This window comes from Microcebus murinus, chromosome 13 (genome assembly GCF_040939455.1).
Source record: "Microcebus murinus isolate Inina chromosome 13, M.murinus_Inina_mat1.0, whole genome shotgun sequence".
Taxonomy (NCBI): domain Eukaryota; kingdom Metazoa; phylum Chordata; class Mammalia; order Primates; family Cheirogaleidae; genus Microcebus; species Microcebus murinus.
This window is the reverse complement of record NC_134116.1, coordinates 6,299,845-6,314,175: the sequence shown is the minus strand read 5'-3', so window position 1 is coordinate 6,314,175 and position 14,331 is coordinate 6,299,845. Positions and strand designations below refer to the sequence as shown.

Here is a 14,331-nt window from a genome sequence, read left to right as displayed (position 1 = left end):
CCCCGAAATGGCAAACCTCCTTGCAACCAGGAGAGAACTAGAGTTTTACACCACCTATTTGTCCAAAGAAGGCAAGATAAGCGATACCCCACCATAGATTATGCCCAAGGACCCACTGAGCCTACGCACAAGACTGAAAGAATAACCAATGCTAACCCCTAGCTCATTATAATACTAAAGTCCCCACCCTGGGAGGGACATATGCCCCATTGTTTTATCATGGGATGTATGTACTAGCATGCTTTCTGATTGTGCTTGTGTGCCCTGCACTCCACCCCAAACACACAATGATGCTCACACTCCTCATGCATTATTCATTTTGCCTCCAGCCAAACCGCCTGAACCTGTTGATCTGGGAGGTGGATTGAGTCAATCCATACCTCCTCCTCCCAGTAGACACATCTCCTGCAATAAATCCTTTTCTCCTTGACAATCCTCGTTTTCTCAGCAATGGGCTTTCTGTGCAGCAGGCAGCATTGAACCCCCCTCAGGTTCATTCATTAACATGAAGACTGTCCACCTGGGACCCCACCCTCTGCCCAGTCTGGACCGGCTGCCCCACTCTGAGCCCTGGGCGTGGGGATTTGCCCAGGGATGGGATGAGCCGACCAGAGTGACTCCTTGGGGTTTCTCCCTGGTGCTGACGGAGGAGACTCCAGGAGTTCTGGGAATATGCGCTGGGAAGAGGATGACAGGAGACGCAGCCACGTTCTCCACCTGCTGAGAAAGTCCAACTGCCAGGGAGAGATTGGGGCTGACGCTGAGAGAGAAGAGGGGAGAAGGGAGGCTGGACCCTGGGGCCTCCAGTCCCCTGTTCTTCATGGTCCTGGAACTGCCCAGACTTGGGGAGAGAAGGCAGGAGACCTGTGGCCACAACCTCCCCCCCCCCAGGGCAAGACACAGCTCACTTCCTGGACATGATGTCACAGTTGCCTGGACACGACCACACCCCCAGGGCAGGACACAGCTCACTTCCTGGTCATGATGTCACAGGTCCCTGACATTCCACAGTATCCTGGAGACTGAAGCTGGGCAGCCTGAAGACCTTCAGAGGAGGCCTCTCCTTCAGCCGGAGGGAACATGGCAGCGAACCGAAGCGCGGGGACCCTCTGCTTTGTCCTCCTGCTGTGCTGCTGGCACGAAGCAGAGCTCCAGCCGGTCAACATGACTTCAGGTAGAGGCCAAAGTAGATCGTTGGGCAGATGGAAAACGCAGGCCTGGGTCACGCAGGCGGGTGACAGCCTCCTTCTGCCAGGGACCCCCTCTTCCCCATCTATCACAATTTACTGTGTATTCGTTTGGGAATGGAGAAGCTGAAAAGTTTTTCTATCTTGGAAGCCATTTTAAAACCTACAACTCCACAGGAGAGTCACATACTTACTTATTTTAATTTTTTATTATAGACATTTTGTAACTTACTCTAAAGTAAAGAAAAAATATCGGGCCCTTCCGTGTGTTCATCCCCAGCTTCAGTTATTGTGCACATTTTGCCAGCTTGTTCTTACACACACAAACACACACATACACACACACACACTTGTCATCTCAGGAACATTTTAGCACTGTCCCAGATGTCTTATTATTTCTTGTTTAATGTTTTCTTGTAACAAAAGCATTGTTTTTGTACATCTCAGACAGCATTATCACACTAACAAAATTAGCAAAATTCCTCACAGCAGCTAATGCCAGTTAAAGACAAAATGGCGGTGACCTTGATGAGGCGCCAAGGCAGAGCTCATTCAAAGGGGGCTACTGTGGTGGAGCTTCGCGGTAGGAGGAGCCACTCAACTCTTCCTACGAGGACCAGGAATTTGAGCAGGTGTCAGGGGGGCAGGCCAGGCTGGGGGCTTTTGCTAAGCCGACTCAGCAGTGTTCTCACTGCAGCTGGAGAAAGCGGCCACGACAGAGCCCGAGGCCAGCACCTAGTCGGAGAAGGCTCAGAGGAGCCAGCCAGAGTCAGGCCAAGGACAGTCTGTCTGTCCTCCCTCTTGCTAAAGGACAGAAGACATGTTCTTTTTTCCTTTGAATGCTAGAAGTCCATGTCTCCATTGGTGGGGATATTTGCTGGACGGTGCGAGCAGTCAGGGATTTAATGAGGGGAATTTCTATGAAAAGAAAAACAAAGATTTATAGATGGAAACCCAGGTCCTGAATCCAGTGGCAGGCAGCTGAGAAGATCTCTAGACGTTGGGCCCAAAGCGCCTTCAGAGGGCGTGAGGAGGAGGAGCGGTTTGCAGCTGGTGCCGGAGACGCCCGCGGAGCACGGGAGTGCCCGCACAGCTCAAGGGCTTCCGCAGACAGGCCGGCGGATCCAAGTCGCCAGTTTCTAGCTCCAGTGACGCCAAGTCAGGAGGGTAGGAGGGAAATTGGAGCCATCAGTGTGGGGACTTGTAGCCAGACATGGGAGGAAACTAGACGACTTGAGGATCTAGCCCAGTTTACAGGTAGATAACAAAGTAGAAAGTAAAGTGGAGTTTAACAAAATGTTAAAAATAAACAGAATAAATAGGATTATAACTCATAAGTATGCACTATAGTTTTCCATTAAAACACAAAATTTTGCTCTATCACCCCCTTTTTGATCAAAGATAACCATAGTAATATTATGCTTATCTGGAAAAATAAATCTTTTTTGTACAAAAAGGATTTATAAAAGTGTAGCAAGAATGGCAACTGACCATTGAGTTTGCTTTGCTGTAAGTTTTTTATAAGGAACCCCATATTAGACTTTTAAAAGCCTTTGAAGGCTAGAAAGCCCAGCCAGGCACTGGCCAGCAGGTTCCTCTTGTGGTTCCTAAAGATTTGGGCTAATTCCTGTTTCCTGAAGGTTCTTGAGGTATGCCAAGTTTCCCGGACCTCCCAAAGTGACCTTTACTCACCTATAGGACTGCAAACCCCATAAGCCAGGCTCCAGGACAGTTTTTCCAAGCAGGCGTTGTGTGCATTGGCTGCCAAGCCAACCTTACTTTATAAACTTTCTGGTCATATCTGATTTTATGTATCATTCTCGAATACACACTCCAGCAGCCAAAGCCTTGGTCACATTACCGATGTTTCCAATTATGTCCATTACAAGGAGAATGGATTCTTACTTAACTTATGCAGACAATCATATGGCCATGAAAATCATAATATCCAAACTCTGGAGGAATCAGGTGAGAAGAAAAATGTAAACATTTCATTTTTGTTTATGAAAGTATAATTACAAAATTCCTGTAAGTTATTGATAGTGTAAGGAAAAAAGAGAAGAAAAGAGTTCTTTGAATCTGGAAAACAAAACATTAAAGAACCAATGATGTTCCAAACAAAAACTCACAAAAATTATAACCATCCTCTCACTCCTGTTCTTCTTGACCTGGGGTGGCAGTGCCATAACCTGCCGGTTTCTTGCTGGCAGCTGTGGAAGTTTTTCCTCAGTTGAGTGGTGTGATCTCAGCACGATCAGAAACTGTGTTCCAAGGCATTTATCACAAGCTCATCCAGGAGTCTCCTTGAACATGAAGTTGTGGACTGGAGCTGATTGCAAACACTTTCAAGAAAGCATCAGAGTAAAACAGTGATTGTCTGGGAAGGACAAAGACAAAGTGGCTATAGTTAAAGATCTGATGAGAGTCCATTATAAAGGCAATTGATGGGGAAATTTAGTTATTTCTGTGATATACAACATTTCAAAATAATAACTGAAATTATGACCGATAATTTTGTACTGGGACAATCATTGACAGTAAAGACCTTGACAAATTTCTAGAAATGTCGTACAATTTCTGAAGCATATATAACATATATCCATATTAATGTGATATAAAGAAGGTTAAGCATCACTTCCTATTTGGCAATGTTTCTTATATAATGCTAAATATCAAATAAAGCTGGTTAGCTTAACATTTTTGTCTTTTTGCAAGGTGAGAGAAAAAATTCTTTGATATTTTCCAGGGCCCTCTGGGAAATCTCAAAATTAGTTTGAGATCAGAAAGATTTCATTTAGAATTTGGTTTGGGGAAGTTGTCAAAAAATGTCTGAAGGTTTGAATACTTAACTAAATAGAATCACAAGCTACTATGAAACAATATTTAATTATCCATTTGCTGTGAATGACAATAAAAGATTTTAAAAGCAAACATAGAAAGTAACATAGTTGTTAAAAAAAAAACCTTAGTTCTTTCAATATTGAGAAGACTCAGTTTTCTTAAGTAATCAAAAACATGAGGAAGAAAACATGAAACAGGAAATTATTTTGATAAGACACAGAATCGTTGTTTCTTGGGAAAATTACTCAACAGATAAAGAAAAACTTCTTACAAATCCCTTATTGAGAACAAACCAATAATCCAAGAAAAGTTTGTCCTTTTAGCAGAGAGAGAAAATCAAACTCCAGCCCTGAGTTGGTGAACTATTAATATTAAAGCTCATTTGAAAACTTTATAATAAAATCCATTTACTCTTAGCCTAGCTTGACCATGAGAGAAGATTTTTTTTCTTTCCCCTCTTTTTTTCCTCACAGGTCCTCTACATCTTTAGGTTTTGTGTCCTTTATCTTTTGTTTTGCATTAAACAAGCTATCTTAGGACAAAATTACTTTGTTTTTCCTTAGGAAAAAACACACCCTTCATACCTCCTACCTTGCCTCATCCTTATCAAGAACATACCCTACTTTCCTCGAATACTTTGCACACAAACTTGTTTCCCTTCACCTTGTTATTTCTAATAATTTTAATCACATATGTCAATCACAGTTGCAGAGAATGCTAGGAAGTAGACAGTTGTGATAATGTGTCACATGCCAGCATTCTGTAGCAGATTAGCAAATTTCATGAAGATACCATCTTACAATTTTTAGAGACATGTTTTTCTACAGAGCAATTTTTCAACATAGCAAAAACATCTCTGTTAACAAACTCAAATATATTTGGTCTCTCTGTACCATGTGAAATAAGAAGCCAAAAGTTTATAAACTTAAACTTGTGGTTATATTGAATGTTCAATAGTTTATTTTATTTTAAAATTATCAATGAAACTCTATTACTTAAATGATCATAACTCTAAGGTTGTAAGTCGCCAAAAAGATTTTAGAAACTATTTTTCGGCTGGCATACTATAACACAAAATAAAGCTAACCATCATCTCAAGTTCCCTGTTAGCTGTGTTTAACCTGATTTGACTAGTGACCCAAGTAGAACAAAATTATGTCTATGCTGTATGTACAGCTGACAAGTCTGAAGACATAACAGTTTTTGCTTAACAAAAACATCTTCGATAGCTTTATTTACCAAAGATCATCCTAGATAATGTGAACTTGAAAAATGTTAGGGTTAGTTCTGTTTCTGGGAGTTCTAACTTATATATAAACACTTAACTTTTCTCTAAGCCAGTTTGAATAGAACTCTTCTAAGGAATTTTATAAATTAATTTGGTAATACCATTCAGAGGTAGAAAAATGTCACATATACATAACACATACATACACATATGAATGTAGACAGATACAGAGATCTTATAATTTCATTATAAAATTTTAGCCACGAATCAAGGAACACAGCAATAAAAAAATCATTAGTTTAGCTCCAATTTATATTATTATTTGAATTATGCTTCTGACAAAAATGAGATGAGTTGAGGCAACCTACTCAATAAGGGCTTTTCTTTTTTGACCAGTATTTGGGAAAGAGACTTTTACCATCTCCTTGTCTGCCTGGGCCACAGCGCCAGCAGGTGGCTGAGGAGACGCAGATGGCAGCCACCTATGTCTCCAAAGCGTCCCCTGAGTAGCCCAGACAGTCCATCTGCTGCCAATTAGCCTTTTTCCTTTCCAGCCTCAGGCAGTTGATTTTGGGGTTCCCAGAGTCCTGGGAGACTGTAGGGATTTGAGGGGCTGAGCAGGAAAGAAAGGTCTGTCAGGAGCAGGGCAGGAGGCAGAGGGCTGGGCAGAGCGGGGACCCGAGGTGGCAACAATGGGCAGGGGAGGCTGGGAGGAGCCTATCTGGGGGTCTCGGCCACTGACGCTCCGGATCATCTCATGAGGCGCGGGGAGAGCAGTGGGGTGGGCTGGGGTCTGGGTGGACAAGCGGACCAGGAATCTGACCAGATGTCCACTTGGATTGGGGGGGGGGGTTCCACTAGGCTGACTCCATGGGATTCTTGCTAAAACTGGAGACAGCGGCCAAGACAGGGCCCAGGGGCAGGCGAAGAGCTGGTCAGAGTCACAGAGATGCTCAGGGGAGCATCTCAGGGGACCCAGGGCAGGGCGAGTCTTTGACAGACCCAGGCTACATTAGACGTCCCCCTGGTCTCGGGAAGTCTTTCTGCAGTTGGTTGGTTCAACTCAGGACCTAAGCAGAGCCCAAGTGCCCTTGGCACCTGTACCTTTTGTTCTGACCATTGGTTGAGGGACAGGGATGGTGGCACAGCTCCTAGAGAGGGCAGAAGACACACAGAGCAGGTGGGCTCCCTGGCCCTGGCCCCCTGGGAGGCAGCCGCTCAGCCACCTGTCTCCCACCTGCCCCCCATAATGGAGACTAGAGCTCAAGAAGAGTGGCCTGACTAGGGTGCCCCTGCCCCAACTCCCCAGGTCCTCACCGTCACCTACAGGGCCCAGGCTTCTCCTGAGAGCAGCACAGAGGAGCTGGCCCAGGGCTGGGACCTACTCTTTCTCTTCCGCCTGAGACAATCCCCAGCGTCAAGCTGGGAAGGACGGTCCCGCGGGGCCTCGAGCCTGTGGGGAGGGCGGCAGTCACCAGGCCCCGGAAATGTGATGAAAGAAGCCAATGTTTCTGCAGAAACTTCATTCTGAGGTGTTCTGAAGGGAGCGTTCCCTGAAGGTGCTGGGGCTAGAGAGTTGGGGACAGGCTAGGACCTCCATCTTCACCTGGTGCCACCACCTCCGGCCTGCTTGCTTCTGCTCACAGCTGTCCCCTCACAGCCCTCGCCTGTGCATGGGAACTGCCACATGCCCTGGTCAGGAGGACAACCAGCCACCCCCCCCTCCCAGGAGCTGACCTTGCCCGGACAGATAGAACCTTAGGTGACTCTCAAGGCCTGCCCTGCCCGGAAGAGCAACTAAAGGACAGTTCCTACATCATGTTCTTAAGGGACATGGGGGTCTCTTGCTCTACTCAGTGTCTCCTGTCTCAGTGGGCACTTTTGCCACTGGCCACGAGAGTTGCCTTGACCACGTGACATGACTTTCTTTCACGTGGAGGTGTTGACCCCAGGGGAGAAAGGATTGTGGTCCACATGGTCCTCATGATGGAGGAGGTCACAGCCTTGTTGCCCCAAATTAACTGGAACAAGATCTCAGAGCTCAACAGGGAGCCCTTCATGGAGGCCGGTGTGTGCGTGATGCAAGCATGGAGACAGAGCAAAGGGCCATCTCAACCTGGGGGCCCGAGCCACCTTAAAGCTCAGAGACCACCCGTAAGGGGGGGCACAGGAGAGCCGGCACAGCGGCACACTTGACAATGCGCTTTAAAGACCACGCGGGTGCTACAAAACCTAAATACTTCACTGCACATGCTTGCTGGCTGACTTGCACAATACTTCCATTATAATTATGGGACCGACACAAAATGAAAAGAATATTTTTAACAAAGTGCTTGCACGACGCAGCTGTACCCATTCCTAATGATCATTAATGTCTCCTCCGAGGAGAACTGTACTTTTTGTTTGTTTCATTTTCCGAAGGTCAGCACAGTGGAAGCAATTGTCATCACCAGCACAGACCTTTTTACATATTTTTCCGGCATTGTTCTAAGTGGCGTGTGCGCAGATGAGTCCATTGGTATGCAGATTGTCCATCATTAAAACCATTTGGAAATCAGCTTTGTCATTGGTTTAGTGCAGGAACTTCAGATTCCTGCAGACACCACCCGAAAGCTCTGTGCAGCTCAGAAGGGGAAGGTGCGGTGGCCCCAGAGCCTCGACCTGGGGCCGGAGGAAGAGGCTGACCTCGACCGTGACCAGAGCAAAGACCTGTGCCGGGACACTGAGAAGCCACACCTTAATGAGGAAAAGCGTGAACGGCAGAAGGGAGGAACCAGTGGTGGATGCCACCGAGGAGAAAGCAGTGCTCAGAATTGAGGAGTGTCCGGTCACTCCGTGCGGTGACACCACAGGTCAGAAGCCCACGGATCCTGGGGATGCCTGGCATTTGGACTGTCAGTTCACCCCACAGACTCCGCCTCTTATCTGCAAGTGGGACCACCTGGAATTGCTTCGCTTACCAAAGAGGAGAAATAGGGTGGCCGGTCTCTCTGAGTCCTCCAGCCTCCCAGAACAGAACCATGAAGTGAGACAGCACCTCACGCTCTTTCTCCATTTCTCCAAACCGTATTTCCTAACTTTTAGATGCGTTCATTGTAGGAACTGTTTATAAAGGAGGTAAATGTGTTGTTTTTACAAAAGGGAGTGTGTGTCCCTCTGCCTTTGCTCACTGTAAATAGTCAAATGAGCCTAGTCACCCTTAGAGCTTTGATTCCTTGGATGATTCTGGACTAGAAGCTCAGGGCACCTGAGCAGATCATCCTACACCCTCAGCCAGCCTGCAGGTGCCTCTGCCCCATGTTGCAGATGAGAAACCCAAGTCCCAGAGGACTGCCCTGTGGCCACCCCACGGGAGACACTGCTGGTGATGGAAAAAACAAATTCTACCAAAATCTTTTAAAAGGTTTAGTCTCAGCCAGTGTGAGTGATTGCGGCCCTGTGGAACACGGTCTCAAGAGGTCCTGAGAAAGTGCACCCCAGGCGGCCAGGTTACAGTTTGATTTTATATGTTCATGGAGACAGGAATAGCAGGTAAAACCATGGGTTTGGCCTGAAAAGGCAGAACACCTTGCAGCGGGGGCTTGTGAGTCATAGGTGGGTTTCAGGGATTCTTTGGTGGGCGATGGGGTGAAGGAGTCGTGCTTTCTCTAAAGACCTGGAGCCAGTAGAGAGGAAGGCTTGAGTTAAGACGGGGGTCTGATGTCTCTCGTGTGACGCTGAATCAAAGTCAGGTTGGAAAGTAGCCACACTGTGCTGGGTTAATAAAAGCCCACTTAATGAGATTTTGTGGTTTGTGAGGCCTGACTCACCAGTCTCTTAGAAAGGAATCTGGACTTGAGACAAAAGGTCAAAGTTCAGTCCTCACTGGCAGGCATCCCGCATCGCCATACCCATGTAAAGAGAGAAGTAATGCAAATTCAACAAACGTTGTTAAACTGTAGGTGCTTATTTCCCCCTTAGGTCCAACTACTGAAATGTCACCGAGTTCGAAAAATCAGGATATTCCCTCAATATTCGGTAAGGAAACCGCTCAGGACATGGTGTCGACTCGCCGATCTCTGTATGTGAGGGCGGGCTGCTGTCGGGCGTTTCCAGGTGACCCGCGCGTGGCCGCGGGGCGGGCCGACCGGGCTGGAGGCCAGACCGCGTTCCCGAGCCTCCGCCCCAGCGCCCACACCGAGAGGCACGCCCCCAGGAAATTAGCAGCGACACAGAAGTGTAGACCGTTAGACGTAAAAGGCTCCTGAGAGCTCCTCAGAGTGGGTGAGTCTGCCGTGTAGACTGCAGCGCCCACACCCGCGCGCCTGTTCGAGACGCCCCGCATGGCAGCGCCTGGTCAGCGGGTGCCGGCCGTCCCTGCGCCGCCCCAGCTCTCGCCCCTCAGCTGCACACGACGCCCTGGGGGTGTCGGAGCCGCAGGCGCGCTGCCCCAGCCCGCACCCAGACCAGCCCGCACCCAGACCCTGCGGCGCGGGGCTGGAGCGTCCGCAGCCCTCCGAGCTCCCGCCCTGGCCCCGCTGCGCAGAGGAGCCGGCCACGGTGGGCTTTTGCCTTTCCTAGCGGCCATGCTAAAGAGAAGCAGATGAAACTAATTTCAGTAACATACTTTATTTAATGTGGTTATTTCAGCATGTAATCAATATCAAATTGTTAATATTTTCAGTCTTCTTATCAATGAATCTTCAAAATCCGGGTGTGCTTTGCCTTTCCAGGACATTTTCATTTGAACCAGTCACATTCCGGCATGTGCCCCCGGAGCCAGGGCTACCCCAGGGACAGAGCCCGAGGCTCTGTCCAACCCTTTATTTTACATTTGGGGAAACTGAGGCCTAGAGAAGTCCTAGAAGCCGAGGGCTGGGACTCAGAGCATGGGTCCTGCCCAGCTCACATGGGTGCCCTGGGTGAAGTGGCCGCATGGCCCCTGGTGGGCTCCAGGCTGAGGAACCGCAGATGGGAGGTTTTCTCGTGGAATGCAGGTGCCTGCCACCTGCCTGCCTGGTTGACTGGCGGTTCTGAGTGGGAAGCAGGGACAACACTTAGGGAAGCTGCCAGCTATTAACCGGGTCCGGGCCGCTGGGGCCGCTGGGGCTGTCGTTGCAGGGTCCCAGCGCCCTCCCTGGGTTGCTGAGAGAGGCGGTGCTCTGGCTTCCTGCAAGCCTGACTCGGCAAGCGCCGCCTGGCTTCCCGACCAGCCGTGGCAGGCTGTGGTCAGGTCTGTTCTTTGGATGATCTGGTCATTAGCTATCTGTATTTGTCTCTTATCTCTCAAGAAACAAAATTTAACCCTAGGAAATTAGCCATAGTCTTAACTGCCTAAAGCAGGGTCCTCACACTTTTTAAACAGGGGGCCAGTTCACTGTCCCTCAGACCGTTGGAGGGCCAGACTATAGTTTTAAAAAAACTATGAATAAATTCCTATGCACACTGCACATATCTTATTTTGAAGTAAGGAAACAAACGGGCAAAAGCACCGAATGTGGCCCGAGGGCCATAGTTTGAGGACGCCTGGCCTAAAGGGTTTCCCTAGCGTGTCCGGGAGGCAGGCGGGTGCCCCCAGCAGCAGCTGTGAGCTCAGGCGCTCTTCTCTGGGGCATTGTCCAGACCAGGGTGGCAGCAAGCGGGCCAGCTTCCTGCCTCGTGTTTGCCCCTTGAACAGTGCGAGCAGGAGCGTGTCTTGCGGCAGCTGGGCTGTCCCCCACCCATTCCAAGGACTTTTCAGGACCTCTGCAGCTCACAGAGTTTGGTGTCCCTGCGAGGCCACTCTCAGCGTCCTGTGTGGAGCAGATTGGTTCGCGCGAGCCAGGTCTGGGACCCCAAGCGAGGTTTGTTAGAGAGGGAGAGCTGCAGGCACGGCCCGCCCCCCTGGACAAGAGTGACCCGGCAATGTCGTGGGAAACTGGGGGGGCTCGGCCCAGCAGTTCGGGCAGCGCCCAGGAGCACCCACTTGTTCGCACTGCTCAGCTGAGGGCCTGCCTCTGCCTGAGGGGTCCCGTCCGCCCTCAGGCGTGCCCTGTCACCCTGTCACCCTGCATGGTCGAGGCTGTGGAATCCCGCCTCTGTGCATGGCTGGCTGAGCGGACAGAGCCCAGGGACCCAGGCCGGGTCATCCTGACCCCCAGACCTGTGCAGCGTCTGGGACACAGTGGGTGCCCAATACATGCTCACTGTGCAAATGAATAGCCACTCTTCTTCAAGACCCACATCGACCCCGACACCCTGACTTTCAGGGCCCTAAAACACCGAAGCCGGGGGCTTCCGCGCCACTGGCCAGCGGGCTCTCAAGGTGGACGCCGGTGCCGCCGGGCAGGACGGAGGCAGGGGCGGCGCTCGGCCACGCGGGCTGTGCGCCCGGTCACCAGCAGTCAGGAGGGAGGCGGCGCCTGGTCCTTGTCCTTTGGTCCATGTCCCCGAGGTCAGCCTGGCCACCCCTCAGGCTCCTGCCCGGTGGTCGTGGATGGCGTCCACAGCACAGACACCTCGCCCACTTCCAGGGCAGGAGGGGGGCGCAGTGAGACACCTTTTCTCTCTTTTTCTATTACAGTAGATCTGGGGCGCAGGTGCAGCTGTGTTGTGTGGCCGTGCTGCAGCGCGGTGAGGTCCGGGCTTGAGGTGCGCCCGTCACCTGAGCAGTGTGCACGGCGCCCATAGGTGGTTTTTCATCCAGCCCTCCCCTCCGAGTCCCCGGTGCCCGCTGTGCCACTCTATGCAGCTGTGGACACCCTGGACAATGCGCACGGCCCCTGAGACCCGGCGCTGCTTCGCCATTTCTCTTCCATCAGGAGAAGCAAAATCCCGCAGGGCCGTGGGCTCCTGCGTACCTCTGCGCGTCCTGTGGCCACGCGGCTGCAGGGGGCTTGAAAGTGCGCCCAGGGAGCACGCCTTGCCCCCCGAATCCGGTTCTGTGGGCGAGGAGGGAGGAGCGGTGGCTGTTGGGTAGGGCACCAAGAGCCAGCGGAGGAAGCGTTTTCCTCATGTGTGTTGGTGACATCTCCGTTCCCAGTGGCATTTTTGATCTCCTCCCCTGTGCTCACCAGTCCTGCTTAAGCAGTGCCGGGGCGACCAGCGTCCACTTTGCTGGGGACCAAGGGGCTCTGCATGCAGGACTTCCTGAGCTAAAGCCTGGGTCCCAGGCAAACCAGGACGGGCTGGTGCCCGCGGGGCTGCAGGCTGCGCTGTCCAGCACTGCAGCCTGGTGGGGGTTGGTGGCACCTTCACGCTGCAGAGTTGGTGGCAGGTCTCCACGGCCATTTGTTTAGCTTCCTCCGTGTCCAGGCACCGTGTCGATTGCTTTCTGCACTGCACAGGCCCACGAGACAAATAGACAGCCCATTTTACAGACAGGAAGCTCAGGGTCACAGACGTGAAGGGACCTGTCCACGGTCAAGTTCTGGTGAGAGCAGAGCCTGGGTGTGGGCCAGGTCTGCCGGTCACAGTCCAGGACTCTGTGTCAAGAGCTTCCTCGGAGAGGTCGTAAGGACACCAAGGGAGAAAGTCAGGCCTTGTGTTGTGGAAATCAGGAGAGACGCTCATTCCTACGCGAGGACAGCGTGGGGAGAGTCTCAGAGATGGGACAGATGACCACCAGCAGGACGGAGGGTTACAGCCACGTCTGGGCCAGGGGTCCAGCGTCGGACCTCTGGGGGGCCGCGCTTGTGGTCCAGGGTGTCCGCACAGTCTCGGTTCTTCTAAACATGCTCGGGGAGACAGCAGCCTGCCCACCCCAGACAAGGTTCTCTAGAAGGTCAAGTCCCAAATCCACTGAGCTTCTTGAGTCCCCGTTTCTATTCACCGAGTTCGCAGACACCTTAGGTGCACGCTGAGAGAACGGTGTCAGCCCCGCACGGCTGACTCTAACGTGTTCTTGTTCTTTTCCCAAGATGAAATTCTAGTCCAGGAGATTTTGGAGCCAAATAAATCAACATTAGTTGAAACACCAAGTATGGAATCAGCATTAACAACAAGTGTACCCAAGGGGAAAAGTAAGTATATCCTTCTTTAACCCTGTAATTGCACGTATTACTGGAGAATTGAGTATCAGAAATCTCTAAGCAGTACATGAAAATGCATTTAGCAGCAGGAAGTTCAGCATTTTCTTGAGATTTTTGCATCCAGATGTAAATTTCAATTCCTAGGATTAGTTCACCCGACATCTGCCAAGGCCCGTACCGCTGGGTTCAAGGCATTCAGATGACGCCTGACTCTGTTTGCAGATTAACTTTCCAATGCACATTTTCAAAGAGAACTTAAAAACTGTATTAGCATGCCAACCCAACACTGTAAACTAAAATATGGGCCAAAAATGTTTGAAAGTGTGTAATCAAGAAAACTTTTATTCATTTTTTTTCCATGTTCTTCATTGAAGATGCTGGTACTGATGAAAATTATCAAGCTGGCAGTTCTGACAATTATCACGAATTATTAGAAAATTTACATCTCTCTTCTGGCAATGAGGACAAAGTTTCCAATAAGGGTAAATGCAGCCCGGCAATGACCCTGGCAATGACCCTGCCTGAGTTCAGGCGTAACGGGAGAGACAGGAGTGAGGAGGTGCAGCGGAAAGGTCTCCTTTGTGGAGGGCAAAATGCTTGGGTGGAGAACGTGGCTGCTTCACCAGAGTTAGGCAGTTTCCCAGGTCTCTGTCGGGCTGGGGAACCCCAACTCCCCCACCCCCTGCCTGTCGAGCCCCCTGGAAAACCGCAGCCCGGGGGGCACAGCCGAGGTGCTGCCTCACAGGTGGGCAGTCGCCCAGAGCGAGAGGACGGCGCTGCCTGGTCCCTTCCCCCAAACCTTCAGCCAAGTCACTTCTCCCCTGGGGGGGGGGGGCAGGCAAAGGGAGCCAGAGTGTCCCCCCAGGGTCTCCCCCAGGAGTGAGGGAAAGCCTCCCTCCAACAGATGAGTTTGCTGGAACAACCAGTGTGCCAAAGCTCAGAGGTGAGAAGCTTGAACTCCATGGGGGTGAGACATGTTCTCTTAACCTAGAGATTAAAAACGAGAAAGGACACATGTGCATACGCAGGACATACATGAAGGACATCTGCGGTGCACCCTACATGCAGGACCAAAGCCTGATGGTGC

At 50.6% G+C, this 14,331-nt stretch overlaps 1 protein-coding gene across 2 annotated transcripts in view; it reads left to right on the top strand.

The window, feature by feature from the left end:
• The first annotated feature begins 975 nt into the window (after nucleotides 1–975).
• The window catches only part of SPACA7 (sperm acrosome associated 7), a 41,429-nt gene continuing 28,073 nt past the window's right edge, over nucleotides 976–14,331 (top strand). The window contains exons 1-4 of one of the 2 annotated variants that reach the window (XM_012752038.3): nucleotides 976–1,174; nucleotides 9,217–9,273; nucleotides 13,134–13,235; nucleotides 13,619–13,726. In XM_012752038.3, coding sequence (XP_012607492.1) covers nucleotides 1,081–1,174; nucleotides 9,217–9,273; nucleotides 13,134–13,235; nucleotides 13,619–13,726 — 361 coding nt within the window. In that variant the 5' untranslated portion in view covers nucleotides 976–1,080. The remainder of the gene's footprint in view (nucleotides 1,175–9,216; nucleotides 9,274–13,133; nucleotides 13,236–13,618; nucleotides 13,727–14,331) is intronic. The other variant, XM_012752039.3, reaches the window with a different exon arrangement.